The 15,722-nt window shown below is 36.1% G+C and overlaps 1 protein-coding gene across 1 annotated transcript in view; it reads left to right on the forward strand.

Moving 5' to 3' along the window:
- Positions 1 to 1,458: 1,458 nt before the first annotated feature.
- Positions 1,459 to 15,722, forward strand: part of RTTN (rotatin) — a 137,858-nt gene continuing 123,594 nt past the window's right edge. The window contains exons 1-6 of the mRNA XM_075213246.1: positions 1,459 to 1,541; positions 6,455 to 6,519; positions 9,261 to 9,448; positions 13,082 to 13,277; positions 14,283 to 14,375; positions 15,021 to 15,114. Of these exons, the coding sequence (XP_075069347.1) occupies positions 6,489 to 6,519; positions 9,261 to 9,448; positions 13,082 to 13,277; positions 14,283 to 14,375; positions 15,021 to 15,114 (602 nt within the window). The 5' untranslated portion in view covers positions 1,459 to 1,541; positions 6,455 to 6,488. The remainder of the gene's footprint in view (positions 1,542 to 6,454; positions 6,520 to 9,260; positions 9,449 to 13,081; positions 13,278 to 14,282; positions 14,376 to 15,020; positions 15,115 to 15,722) is intronic.

Raw genomic sequence — 15,722 nt, forward strand, 5'->3', positions numbered from 1 at the left:
GCACAGGACCCAGCAGCACTACGGAACTCAGCAGGACAGAGCACAGGACACAGCACCACTGGACTGATACTGCAGAATGTGTAAACTTTGTAATATTGCAGTACCACTGGACTTTTACTGCTGAATGTGTGAACTTGGTAATATTGCAGTACCAATGGACTTATAATGCTGGATTGGTTTTGCAAATTTGGTTATAATTATTATATATTTTTTTTTTTTTTTAATTTTTTTATTTTTTTTTACTTTTTTTTTATTTTTTACAAACTTGGGAATAATGGGGAAATAACTATGCCCTTAGAAGCACAGAGCACAGGACACAGCACCACTGGACTGAACAGGACACGGCACAGGACCCAGCAGCACTACGGAACTCAGCAGGACAGAGCACAGGACACAGCACCACTGGACTGATACTGCAGAATGTGTAAACTTTGTAATATTGCAGTACCACTGGACTTTTACTGCTGAATGTGTGAACTTGGTAATATTGCAGTACCAATGGGCTTATACTGCAGGATTGGTTGTGAAAATTTTGTGGTAATTAAAAAATATTAAAGTAGTTTTTGGTATTTTATAAAAAAAACTTTTTTTTATTTTTTTAAACACAGGGGAATATTGGGGAAATAACTATGCCCTTAGAAGCACAGAGCACAGGACACAGCACCACTGGACTGAACAGGACACAGCACAGGACCCAGCAGCACCACTGACCTCAGAAGGACAGAGCACAGCACACAGCACCACTGGACTGATACTGCAGAACACAGCACAGCACAGCACAGCACTAAACAGCACAGCACTAAACAGCACAGAACTAAACAGCACAGAACTAAACAGCACAGAACTAAACAGCACAGAGGACCACCTAACACACCCTCCCTCTACCCTGATCAATGCCCGAGTGAAGATGGCGGCGACTAGCGGGGAATTTATAGGATCCGAGTATCGCGAGATCCGACAACGGGATTATGAGTCAGAGCCTCAGTTTCACTTTTGAATTTGGCGCCAATACCCGGATCTGTCTCGGATCCGACTCGGATCCGCAACGTTCGGGTGGGCTCGGATTTCAGAAATCCGAGCGCGCTCATCCCTAATATATATATATATATATATGTTAGATTGCACCCTTAATATCTGAAAATAAACTACATTTACTAAGTGCTATCTCTTTCTATATACAAGCGGATCGAGCAAACCAGGTCTACACTATGCATTCACTTTCTTCAATCCGCCACAAGGAAGATTTTATTACAAATCTCCCTCCTTTCTTCCCTCCAGTCCTTAACGCAACAGCCTGAGTATGAACCGTCACTAAGCTGCTTATAACCAATCACGTAGCTTTTTCCATAACCAATGCTAGGGAAAGCAGCTGAGACGGATGCGACGATTGGTGTCCGCTACACAGCTTAGAGATTGGCTGTGAATGAGGGTGGGCGGGGCTGACAGCAGCCGGGTAATGTTTTGCAGGTTACAGTGAAGCTTCCTGTACCCATTATTAGTCCGTTACAGAATAAATGCCATTAATACTGTACAACTGCAAGGTATGTGCACTAATGTATCTATCTGTCTGTGTTAACCTGCATATTGGTCATGTTATGGCGTTTATTAGTTACTAAGCAAATGTTGTCACCTTCTGCTTCAATGTATACCACAATTCTAATGCAAACTGTGGCTTCCAGTAGTAAAGTCTCGCGCTATTGTATACATTGCATATTGGTTGGAAAACATTAAAGCGTGTAGTTAAATGTACACAACCACATGAGACTGCTTATTCATTTGTGCAAGTTTGGCTTTTTGCACAATAAAACGACTTATAACTAGGTGTTTATAGATATGTATATAAATAAATGAATACTTTGTCAGTCCACATCACAACTTACATACATGTATACAGATTTTGTATGTGGCGTTTGTCCTGCCAGCAACTTTATGAATGTTGTGAAAGGAGTTGTTTTGGCTATTTGTGCCTAAAGTATCCAAATTGTTATTCATATCTAATTAACTATTTGTAGTGAGAGACAAATGTCTGTGTACCTACCAAAGCCTTGGTCATAGTTAGAACTGAATTTTGTTTTGGTCTCTAACATTGGTCATCTTTTACAGTTACATGACCCTGCAGGGAGCCACAAGACACTTCTGAAAACTGTTGATGAGCAACAGTGCTAAAGTGTAAACATTCTCATAAGTGCAAATTTTTTAAAATGGTTTTAAAATTCTAATGTTAGACACAAGTACAACTTTATTAGCGATAGTGCCAGCAATTGTGTCATTTATGATATATTGGTACTTTTGGATACAATGATCCATGATTGAGCAAGCTACACTTTAAGTCTAATAATCAGAGATGCACAATGTGGCCACTTATTTGGTGAGAGTGCTATAGTCAATCACAAGTGTAGTTATAGCCATAGAGATTTAGTACAGTTATTAACAGGCATGTTCCATACAATCATTGTCCTGCAGCCATTGACACAATCTGTGGCACTGCCATCAGTGTAGCCAATTCACACAACGGCTGATCCTGTCACTTCGCTGGGGCACTAGGATCAAATTTTAAATTTGGTCACACACAGGGTCATTACACATCAAATCAACAGGGTTGCAAACTGACTGTTTCAGATTGTAATGCAAGTTGGTATAATAAATCTTAGGCTGGTATGTGCACTGGTTTTGAAGTTATATGCCTTTAAAGTTGCACTTTTTTAATGAAAAAAGTTGCATAGTAATCCATAAAACATCTGGCTTCCTTGGGTATGATAAAGAGGGTGATGAACCAGCTGGATGTAGGACTGTCACTTTAACTTCATCAATGTTTTCATTTTTCTCCAGAATAAATGCGAGCCACCATTTGTTGTCATAGACCACATAGACCCTCTGATGTCAGCAATTGAGAGCTGATATTACATTATCTTGAGGAACTGAACAATGACCCTATTGTTCTTTTCAAAGTGTCCCAAGTTGTTTTCTGCAGCTGGCACAAACTTTTGCAACTTTCGGCATTTCAGAAAACAATTTACACATCTATTACGAAACAGTTCTCAAACCCTTCTTATTAGAAGTATGACTAGCCTTCTTAAATCGGTTGAAACAACAAGGTACCTGTCACTTTCCTCCATCTTTATTTCTCTAAACCAATTTAAACAACACAGCAGGCTCAGACTGGGCTGTTGGGGAATTAATTCCCATTAAATTCTGCTGAGGGGTGAGAGGAGTATGTGCTGAGCTCTCATTGGAGGAGCCCGTCTCATGCTCCTGTGACCCGTGGAGATCAGCAGCAGCCTCATGGGCTGTGCCTGCTCTTCTCTGTCTGGCCAGGTGACTGAGGCTTCTTCTTGTGAGTACAGTGGTGCTCCCAGTCTGCTGTGTCTCTCCCTCCCAGCACCACCTGTCCAAGTTGCTGTTCCTCCCTGCTCACAGCACACATTCTCCCAGTCTGATACTCCACTGTAGTTAAACACACCGCTTTTTCAAATGGTCCAGGGTCAGGTAAGGTTTGGGTGGGCTTAAATTAGTGACCAAGGGGCTTTTCTTCACTAATTAAAGCCTACCGAAACCTAACCTGTCCCTGTAAAAGGCAGGCCTATTCAACACAATTGAAGTGCGTTTCCACGTAGAGTAACTTTCCACTTAAGTTCACGTGCATGCGGAGAAGTGGGTGCAGGCGCTGTCTGTAAAACCTCTTCCCCAAACTCACCTGAAGAGGAACGTGCATTTTTCTAATGAAGTGAGCTACCAAAAATATTGTTTTGTTGATTTTTTCAGATGAGTAGTGCCTCAATAAATACAATTTTCACAAATCACTCAAAACTGAAAGTTCTTGTAGCAGATGATCCCAAAATAAAGCTTTGGGGATTTATTCACAACAACATGAACAGTTTTTGAGTTGTTTTTCAAATGTTTGATTGAAGCATTAGGCTGTGTGATATATAATATTCAAGCCCATAAAAAGAGGTTTAAATGAGACCTTACGCAACTCTTTAGCTTATTTAGGTGAGATAGAAATGAAATTTAAAAAAACAATAACAGCAAGTTTTTCATTAAAAAAGTGCAACTTTAAAGGCATATAACTTCAAAACCGGTGCACGTATCAGCCTAAGATTTTTGGAGTTTTTCTTTACACCCATGGCAGCATTTAGTATACCAAATTTAATTGAAATTAGAGCATGTAAGGTAGAGTTTTTTTTAAAAAAAATTGTGTTGATTTGATGTGGAATGACCCCCCCACTGTGATATCTGACCAATTGTCCAGTTTCACTGCCATTCGTTTGGTGTGTGTGTCTAGCATAATGTCTTTAATAAATGTCCCTCATTGTTTAGCATGCGGTTTGCCAACCTATTTTTGAACATTAGCATCCATTTATAACAGGTCACCTTTCAAACAGAGGTATATCTTTCAAACAAAGGCATGGACCCAGGAATAACCCAGGTTGTGTGAATGTGGTGACCCAGGTCGTGCAACTTGGGTCCAAGACCCTGGTCGTGACCAGGGTTATTGCTGGGTTGGAGCCAGATACACTGCTGTCTGAAAGGTGTTCCCGGGTTATTCGACCCGAGTCAGTTTAAAGCAGCTCATTGGGGAGGCTCAACTTGAAAAAGCAGGGCATACATGAAGGGCACACTGTGTGAAAAGCGATCTGGGATATACCCTGGGCCAAAGTGCAGTGTGAAGGGTTACAACACGGGTTTAAACAGTGTTCATTATCCTGTGTCTGACCAGGAATTTTGGGGAGAAAGGGGTATTAGAAAAGCTTTAATACATATATTCTATTAAAAAGCCTCAACCTAATTTAGTAGTCCCTTGTAAAATATTTTGTGCGAAGAGGTTTGGTGAACATTATAATTCTTCTGTAGGCAATGAAATCATATCTATTAATTAAAAATAAATAAAAGAAACAACAATAATATTAACTTTTGCAATGGAAATTATTTATTGTAGTTTGTTTATAAGAATCCTTGTTCTGTATGCAGAATTCAAATTATTGCCACTTTGTAAAGCAGAGGTTGTTAACATTTTTCAGTTGAGGGCAAAGAATAAGGAGAATGTCTAGCTTTAGAAATTATTTTAAATAAAATATACATGTCCAAGTTCTCAGACTTGTAATTCCATTTAATTTATCATTTGGCAACATTTTGGAGAAAGCTGATTGAATATGTCAGGCAGAGGCTTGAGATTAAATGAAGGGTGGCAACTTAGCTTGTGAATGATTGACAGCTGGAGCAACCAACTATTCTGATTTTTTTATTGAACTAAAACCTTCACAAACTACGGCAGAACTCAATAGCAGGGTCCCAACATAAATGTGGCTTCAATAGGCCAAGATGTCTGAAAAGTTTTTACACCATTTAAAAGCACATTTTGATATGTTTAAATGTAAGAGCAGACCACAGATTTCAATAAAAGAAAACTTATACATGACATGATCTATTCTTTGTTAGGTCTCCTGAAGACTGAGTAGGAATTGTCAGAATTGGGACAATTTCACAAAGTTGGACTTCTAGTAACACTGGTCTAATAAGAAAATGTACACTTCCCCCCTCAGTACTCCCTGGTTAGTGTTCTGTAAAAAGTGTTCCCAGTACATTAGTTACTCACTGCACAGGGCTTTGTCTGTAGTACTGACACCTTTGGGTGTTTGCATGCAAATGCATTACATTAAGGGCATACAAACGCAAGTTAATACAGCCTCTTTTGAAATACATATTGTTTTCAGTTGATTTTGTATCTTTGAAATAAACTCCTTACCAAGCTGAAATTATGCGCATTCATAAGACGAGTGGAGATTTTGAGTTTGTGATGATTACTGTATATTTGTTCTGAATGCATCTTTACACTAGATTTAGGGTTTCACGTAACTTAAACTGCATGTAACTCAAAACACAGATGTGGAAATGTAAGTGTGCAGATGCAAATATACACAATGCAAACAGGCACCTTTTATGTTCAACTCAAAATCACCTCCACTGTATTTAGCTTCAAAATTTGCACTTAGGCAGAACATCCAATTAGCTTTAATCTGTCTAATGCAAGTTAGACAATGATAGGAAATGTCTGATTGGTTGCTTTCAACAAATGTTGTACCTACAAGTAAATGTATGTATTAGGGCAAATGAGCTCTAATACATGTTCCTAAGGCTACACAGCTCTTATATTGAAACAGCACACTATTTAACCTGCTAGTAATTAGCTGATGTGTAGTTAGTAGGATGCTTGGCCTTTCAGATAGGAGGAAGTGAATATTTAAATAATAATGCAGCTCTACAATGTAAAAATTTATATTTCTTCAACATATGTTTAAACAAATAAAATAACTATCTAATCTATCATCATTAGTGCTTTCATTGTGTTTAAGTCATTCTATTACTGGTAATTGGGAAGTTTAATTTCAAGGTGGATTTTAGTTGTCACCCAATCTATATAATTTATGTTACTGTTCTGATGTTTTGTCTTTTACAGAACGTGTTAGAAAAAGAAGAATTAATAAACCATAATGGAACTTTCTTCACTGGTGAAGAAACTTGGTAATACTATGTATATTAAATGTGTATATAATATATAAAGTGTGAATATGTCTTGTTTACATTTAAAGACTCGCAGTATAGTATGAAATATCTGTTTGCTTTCTGATCTCTTCTGTAGTCTTAACTGAAAGTTGGGGTTTATGGAACAGTTCTTAGTGTTTAAAGTCTTATATACTTATGGCATTCCACTTTTGTAGGGATGGAAGGGGAGAACATGGTGATTTTTCGTTGAGACATTATTAATGTACTGTTTAATAGCCCTTTAACACTACCAAAGATGAAAGCTGCACATCATTGGTTAGTTTGTAATTTGTTTCAAATAAAGTATTTAAACTGAGCAGATGCAGAATATAATAGAAATATTATATATTGAGCATAGATAAATACAAAGAGCATCACAAGAGTGTTACATAGAGCAAGATAATGCATTTACAAATACAGAGAAGTATAGAAAAAAGTACAAAAGTACACAGTATAAGTAATGTAGGCGTATGGCATCTAGAAAATTAAGACTAATATCCCCAAAATGTTTTGTGCATTAATATATTTTAGTAGTCTAGTGGATAAGTGAAGATCCCCAAACCTTACCGGCAGCATAAGCCTTGACTTTTAGTCAAAATATCACAAACAACCTTCTACGAATGTTTCCTGCAGTCAGTGCTTTCACTACCTATTATGTACAGTTAAGTAGAGTGACTAAGCGTGGGTTCCTAATGGTATGTAGTGAACATAGAGGGATTATAGTTATAAGGATTAACTGATAACATAACGGGGGGGGAATAAAGCCTAATCATAACTGCAATGTAAATATGGCATATAAAATGAATCCATTGATCAATTGAGCTGCTAAGGTGTAAATATGAAGTCAGAGGGTCTAGTGTGTGTTTATCTGGTGGCTCTGCCCACCTCTATGTTAAAATGATAACAGCACCACTTTCAGGGGAAACTGAGCAGCTTCAAAGGCCCATGGGGTGAGCTACATTCTGACATAGGTGAGTTTTTTTGACTCCTAAAGAGACATTGGACAGACAAGAGGGAGTCGTTCACAGTTTGTGGTTTTACACAAGGAGACCACGTGATGAATTTTGTTTAGGCAAATATATTTAAGTTTCCAAAATAACTACTTTTATTGATTTTAAGTGGTATCAACCATATATTCATCAATAGCATGATGAATGGCAGCCTATACGTCAAATAAAACATTCTGTCACAAAGAGAAGTTGAGTAAATGAGTATAAGCTCAACAAATACACTGGACCTAGGCCTGTTTGGTATCCATAAATTGGTAAATTCAAAGTGGATCTAGTAATATAATAAAATTGGGTCTTCGTTACACCCTACAGGAAAGTTAGGTCACATAGTAGAATTGGGTAGTAAATCAGGCCACATGCAAATGGTTGTAAACTGTGTCACAGAGCACAACCCCCCTGGAGGTGGGGTAAGGTGTAAAGGTGTCAAGGTGTCTTTAAAAAGCTGAGACCAGTTACAAGAAATTGTCAGTCTTTTGGGAAATCAATCATCATTGATAAGCTGTCCATCTTCAAGCCAATTTCCCTTGGCACAGAGTATACCACTTGTCTGTAAGTTATACTCTGAATTTTATCCCTTTATTTTAAATCTGTTTTGCTTATGTATGTCACGTCATCTTAATTGTTTTTTTAACCTGTAAGCATTGTACTTTTTGTATATTACATTTATAATTTAATTAGTGCTGTCCTTATTGCTCTAAACATTCACTGCCTGTTTAGAAGAGAAAGATTGCTTGGCTGGGTTAACTCTTTAGATAAGTGTGTGAAGTATTAACTGTTTAGCTACCAGAGCACAGAGTGTGCTTTATTGGATAAATAAGTCATAGGTTTGCTAAGGGCCTTATATGTAGCTGGTGGTAGTTGCGGAGGAGTGTCAAATAGTGTGTCTGAGTTGGGAAAGGGACCAAATAAATCTGTAGCATGAGAGAGAGGTGATTGTGCGGTTTAGGCTGGAATCCTGTGTCTTCCCTTAGCTTCCAAATCACGAGTGCGGTTTGTGACTGGTAAAGATAGTCAGGAAGGTTTCCTGACAAAGTAGAGGTGTTACATTGTTTGACTGTGTGAAAATAGGAAAAGATATTAATCAGGGAGTGGCAAGAAGTGGCTATTCCTGACAGGCTGAATAAAGGTTTTGTGTGACAGTTTGTTAACCGCAAAGTTACATTGCTGCAGTGGGAGCTTCTTAGGTAAGGCTCCCAGATATTTTAAAACTTGACACAGTGGTTAGCATGGCAGACTCACAGCACTGGGGTTGTGAATTTGATTTTGGGGCCTATCTTTACAATAAACAATAATAAAACGATAATAAAGTTATACATCGAGCTTAGTGAGGATGCCAGGCAATGCTCCATTTTACAAATGTAGTTAATTTTCTGTATAACCTTTGCTATATTTTCTGTATAACCCTTGATGTTGTGAGGATAGATTATATGTTATCCCAATTATTAACTATGCAAATTTTAATGGTTTATGAAAATGATGTAAGTTAATTATTAATGAATTAGCACAAAGCAGTGTGAGTTATGCTTGTTTTCGTCAATGACAATATTCTTGTAACATAAAATTGTACCTGTTTAAGGTATGTACAGAAATTTGGTAATTAATCTGACATTACAGCCAAGTGTTCATGATAAATATAAGGTCAACTAAATATATCACAATAACTAGTTTCTTTACTTTTGTTAGTTTTGAAATTATTGTTTTCTCCTTCAGGTCATCACCTTATAGAGATTAGAGAGAGAGCACTTAAAAACATCCTTTGCAAACTTGACCTAAATCTTCTTACACTTGAGGATCTAGCTCAAGAGAAGTCACTCTTTATATGTCTTCTGGAATGGTTTAACTTCCCTACAGTTCCAATGAAGAAGGAAGTACTACAGCTTCTAAATAAGTTAGTAAAGGTGTGTAATCTACCACTGTACTTATGCTTTCTCACGTTATTACTTTTATTTCTTCATATGTATACAGTTTATGTTATGATTTAATCATTTCTACAATGTTATGTTCAATAAGATATCTTCCTAACACTGAAAACAACGAACACTAACAAAATACGAACTTTCTTTAATTCCATTATTAGCAATACAATATTTGAAGAAAGAAATTTAAAAAGGCTTCTGTGAAACCATTCTAAAATATACAGAAAAATGCCAATATCTAAAAATAGACCTGTGAATAATATCACTCCAGAGTGAATACATGTAGTAAAATTAGTGAGATGCATATATAATGAAATTCGTTTTCAAGTGTAATTAACACTTATAGTAGCACTGTTGCCATTAATTATCAATAGCATTTTATTAACTCAGTACATCCATAAACTGACTATATATCGTGCTAAGCATCTGTCCCATAAATGCTTGCTTCTTTAGTTACTTATTATTAGTTTCTCCCTTCTTTGCCACCAGCTTTTTATACGAATGCAATAAAGGGGAGAGCGCAACAGGGTTTCTGCTGTGCTAAAAATAAATATGTCTTCTATAACTTTAGCTTTGAGATATACATGTAAAGACCATTCTAGCAAAGATAAGCCATGTCCACATTTTCTTATGGAGTTGTGACATACCATTATGGGGGGAAAAGACTATATAAAGATAAAATGTATACATTTTGTCATAGGTGCTATAGCCATTTAGTAATTATGTTTGGTGTCCCTGAAATTTCTGGTGTTTAATTATGTCAAAGAATTTTTGCCTAAACAGTGTTCATTCAGTAGAAAGATACTGATTCCAGTGTGATGCCAAAAAAATCCCCATTAGCCTCCCGTAAATCAACATATGCTCGCTTTAATTTGTTTTTGGGGAAAAACATCAAAAGGATTTTTTTGTTGTCAAAAATATATTAGCTATGCACCAGCCTATAGTAACTACTGAAAATCATTTTAATGTACTAAGGCTAAACTTTCCAAAACCTAGGTTTGTAAAAGCTGAATTTTGATGACATATTAGAGTTTCTTGATACTGGATGTATTTAGACAGAGTTTTGATTTAAACAATTAAGAAAATATAAACAAGCTAAGGTGGTACTCTAACTAAATTCACATTTGTATCCTTGCTGATAGACACAAATATTGAAAATACACAATTGAATACTTGGTATATAGCCAAGGAATAGGTGTATGTAAATATTATGCTACTAGTAGCGTGTCACTAAATGCATTGTGGTCCAACGTACAGCATCGGTGAACAATGTGTTATTTTTGAGGGCCATTACAGATTTTCCTTGATCTCTTAAATGGCGTCCATATTACCACTACATAATGAGCTTTTATGGCGGTGTTGCATTATTTAATATTTTTGTTTTAAAATTGGATGAAAAACTCCTATGTGTCATGATGCCCATGCAGCTAAAAATTTGGTAAAAATAGAAATGGTGATCTGGACAGGTTTCTTTCTGTTTTTCGCACAACCGTTATTTCATAGCATGAAAAGTGCAATAACCCATAGTAAAAAAACTGTCTGTTAGTTTTGCTCAAGTTTGTTAAAATGTAAGATAATGATTGCAAATATTGCACATTTTAGCTCATTTGCTTGGGGGGGGGGGGGGGGGGGATGGGTTAGGAAAAAGTCCTGAGCGTCAGGTAGACATTTATGTATTTTGTTGATGTGTTAAGTCTTAAGAATGTAACATTTCTGTAAATTAATCTATCTTTTCTAGAGGAAGCAGAATAAATGTATCACGCAATCTTTACTGTCGGCTTATGACTGCATATAGGGCAGTGTTATTGTCAGGCAACATGATTTACCAATTGGCATGATTAAAATCAATTCACCAAACAGATACAATTAAAATCATATCTGATTGTTTATAGAATTTGCTTGCATAAAGTAGTTGCTGTGTAAATCATTGCTATCCAGGTAGACAGCATATGTTGAACCGCATCTGATTGAGTATATTGATGTACAGGGTGGTCCATAAGTGTGGAAACACCCTTTTAAAACGGTAATGAGGAAATATTAATCCAGTGTCTACACACATGATCTGGGTGTGGTGGAAATCTTCAGGTGTCATTATAGTCTATTTGGACAAATGGAGAAAGTGATCTTAAAGAATTCAGCTTCTCCCCATAGATTGAATTTCAAATAATCTTGTTCTGAAAAATTAAATTTTAGATTTTCCATGTGGGCATATTCCTGTGCCTAATCTGCACTCAGCACGACATGCCCCCAATTTGCCCAGCTGCTACCATCCAGCTATACAAACTTTTGAATAGCAGCAAATGGTCACTGCTGTACACTATAGAAATAACCACTTCACTAATGAGTAGTTTAGTAGCATGTACTGACACTATTCATTAACATAAAGATTAAAGTAAAAATATATTACCTAAGTAAATTTGTAAAATTAAGTAATGACTCCGCCACACCACTTTGAAAGAAAGTTTCATGATTTCTACATAAATATATGAATAAACAAGGCAATAATCCTGGGAATGCATTTGAACTTTCCATTAAATATGGTCCTGACATCTGTAGTCTGCTCAACTTGGCATAGTTAATGTTTTTTGGGATAGATGGGACCAGATGCCACCAAGGCAAGACATTGATCCTTCTGAGAGTGTCATTCTTTCATCTGCAATTGGATCCATACTTAGAGATGTCTACCATATGATCTCTCTGATTCCTCAATAGCCTTCCTGTTTCTACTGTAACATCAGTTTATAAATGTGTTCCAACGTGTGGTTATATATCCCCAGATCAGATCAAATTGTTGTTGTGTAATAACAAAATGCAAATTGGCAGTAACCCATAGCGAACAATCACCTGTTAACTCTAATTGATGTAGTACAAATTGGACAATCAAGGAAAGCTTCATATGGGTTGCTATGAGTTTATTCACTTTTGAACTTTGTTAATAAAAATACAATCTATTTTAATATCATGCAATCCTGTGTGCTTGAGGTTTGTCTGTATGAAGTACATGTTCTTTGTTTGTACAAATTGTACTTGCTTTTTATTTTATTGCATCTTCTACCTTGTACCCTTTTTGTGTGCGTTGTCAATTTATTTGCAACTAACATTTTTTTACATGGTTCAAACTAGCATTGCATTTATACACTTCGTAGGAAAAGTACGGTGTTGCCCATCTTAGAACTATAAGATGTTGGTTGCGATCTTTAGCTACTATTTTTATTAATTCTAAATTTAACAGCAGAGTGAGGCTGGTTTGATAATGTGCTTTGTGGAACTCTGACCACATTTTTTGAGTTTTAATTGAATAAACATGAATTGCCATGAAATGCGGAATGCAAGCATAGAGCCAGCAAATTCTGTAGCACTTACAATATGGAACAAACACAGTCATAAAACTATACTGGCTGATATAGACAAAGAGGTAAGATATTTCTGCTATATAACTATTTTGTAATCACCAAATGAGTATATTGCCTCCATATTGTATTAGATTATAAATTGCGAACAGATAAAACAAGTAAACTCAATGAAGAGTCCTTGATTTCCTGCAATCCATGCATATTATGCTAAGACGTATTTCCAGATGTATTTTTCAATCCCTCAACATTTCTTTTTTTGCAGCACTCTTTAGCAGCTCAGTGGTTGATTGATATGGGTGCAGTGGATTTCTTCTCACAACTCCGACCGAACATAGAGGCAAATCTGCAAGTTTTGGTTGATGATATTTTGGATGGTCTTTTCCTTCTTCCCACTGACATGCCCTATAATTCTGCACCTTCACCTGAAATCATATCCTGGCCAGCACAAGACTATTTAGGTAGTAATTACTATTGTCTAGGATTTCCTCTACAAATTTTTTTTTTTTCATACATTATGTAAATAAACTTTCTTAAAATAAATATCATAATTTAAATAAGCTGAAACAGTAAATGGTTAGAAACTTAGTAATTAATCATTTTTGCTTACCTTTCAGCAAAGAAAAGCTAACATGCATTGATTTTTATAACAGATTAAAATGTATCCTAAAATCTTCAACTAACTGGTCTTTATTGTGTACATATATACAATTTAGTTAAATATGTTTGCATATTAAGCTAAAAGTCTAGTTTAAGGCTTTCTGCTTGGGAAGAAAAAAGACCCACATACTGACTGTGAGACATCTATGGATGCTACTTTATTACTTTATATTTTATTTGACTTAGTCTGTGAACATGTATTTTATATGCATAAATGCTTTCCTGTTGAAGGGGTTGTCAATTTGGGGGAAACCCCTTTTTAATCTATCCTTCCTTAGAGCTATGTGGTGCCAAGAGCAACAGTGCAAACTGGCTCTCAACATCGGGTTATAGGGTGTTCCAGTGAAATAAGGAAGGGTGGATTAGGATATGTAGAGGGAAAGTTATATTTAGAAGATGTTTCCCAAAAGTGGACACCCTGGGGTAAATGTATCATAGTGCGGGTTGTACAAGTCGCCGGAAATCGGCGAGATGACAGCTTAAATTTAAAGCGGCGCTGCCTTGTAAAGGGAAACTTCCCTGTTTAAAACTTAGACCGCACTGATCAAATTCAAATCAATTTCTGTTCATACAGAGAGACAGTGCAAAATAAAAGTCATAGAAGTTTATAATAGTACTAGACGTCATTCTGCTCTATAAGTGTTGTGACATGTGTGGAGTCTTTTTTTTTTTAAGTATTACCTATAGTACATTTACTAAGCTATTGTTACAGTCTTGTTGTGTTATAAAATACAATGTCTACTTACATGACTTTGCCAGAGGACAGGATGTATTTTTTTGGATCTTCAATCTTACTTTATATTTAGCTATTCAGCAACAAGAAGATTCATCTGTTGGATATTTTCAACAAGACACATTAAGGCTTCAACCCACTATAATTCATCCAGAAGAAACTAAAGGTATGGATTAGCATTTTATGAAAATATTTGTCACGTGAAATGGTTAGGGACATGGTTTTGTTGTTAATAATTGGCCTTTTGAGTTTATTTTTTTAAAAATAAAAGCTCCATTAGCTATAACCCTCTATAAAATAGATGTAGGCCTCAAATCATCTGTGTACAGTTAATAGAGTGTTGTTAGAAGATCTCCTGTCATCTGGGTTTTGAGCTACAATGTTCCGCTTCCAGCATGATGACTTTCGTGTTAACAACTGCTAAGTGATTAGCCATGGTATCCTACAATCATATTCTGCTATGTTGCCTGGGACCCAAATTATGTCTGGAAGTCCATTTTACTTTACTGTACAATTAAGACATCTGTTAGGACATTAGGAACTAGTACACAATAATAATATTAAGATATGATAAGTTATTTGTTTATTAGTTTTAGTAAATGAGGACCACAATAGCAACCCATTTTTCTGGTCATGACCCACAAGTTAGGGGCTGTGTTTGCTGCATATCAATAGTAGAAAAGCTGACAGCAATGAAGGTATAAATTCCAACATACAATAAAGATACCTTACTCCTGTCTTAATAAAAATATATACAATTATTCCTCTTTATTTTACCATTGTATTATGTATTTTATGTTACCACAAACAGGACATAACAGTAAAACAACGTGTTTGAAGTTCTCCACATTTCCTTGGTTGACGTTAACTACAACTGATAAGCATGTGCTCTCATCAAATGAATGGTAAGTAGAATATTTATTACATTTCATGTACAGCTATATAGTTGTCTACTTTCTGGATATAGATGTAGTGATTTATAGGTAAATTTGGATCCTGCCACTTGAGATATATATGGAGCTGTGAATGAGTCTGAAAGTATATGCATTGTCCAAAAAACAGTATTTGATGAGCTTTCTTCCTTGTTTATCATTAAAGGGGGATGTATTCAGTGAATGCCTTAGTAATAGTGTAAGTGGCAAAAGGATTAAACATCACTGTCCATGTGACGGTAATAAAAATGTATAATAAGAACTATAATTATTATAATTTAATAAGTAAGATGTCCAATGTTTTATTTTAAAGGCAATGTAAGGTATGTTTCTTGAGTTTTTTCATTGGCAAGTGGAATTAAATGATGTTGCTCGATTCCAATAGTGACTCATGGGCCCTGTGCAGCACCACATGGTGCCTTTTGCCATCCATATCCTCACAGAACACGCTGACTGCGAAATGCTATTGTTGACCACTTCAGCATCACTGTCTTCCAAGCAACAAACTGTTTCAATACAGGGAACAGCCACAGCACTCTCACTACATGAAATTAAGATGTTATCACTTGGCTGAAAGCACA

The sequence above is a fragment of the Mixophyes fleayi genome, chromosome 5 (assembly GCF_038048845.1).
Source record: "Mixophyes fleayi isolate aMixFle1 chromosome 5, aMixFle1.hap1, whole genome shotgun sequence".
NCBI lineage: Eukaryota > Metazoa > Chordata > Amphibia > Anura > Limnodynastidae > Mixophyes > Mixophyes fleayi.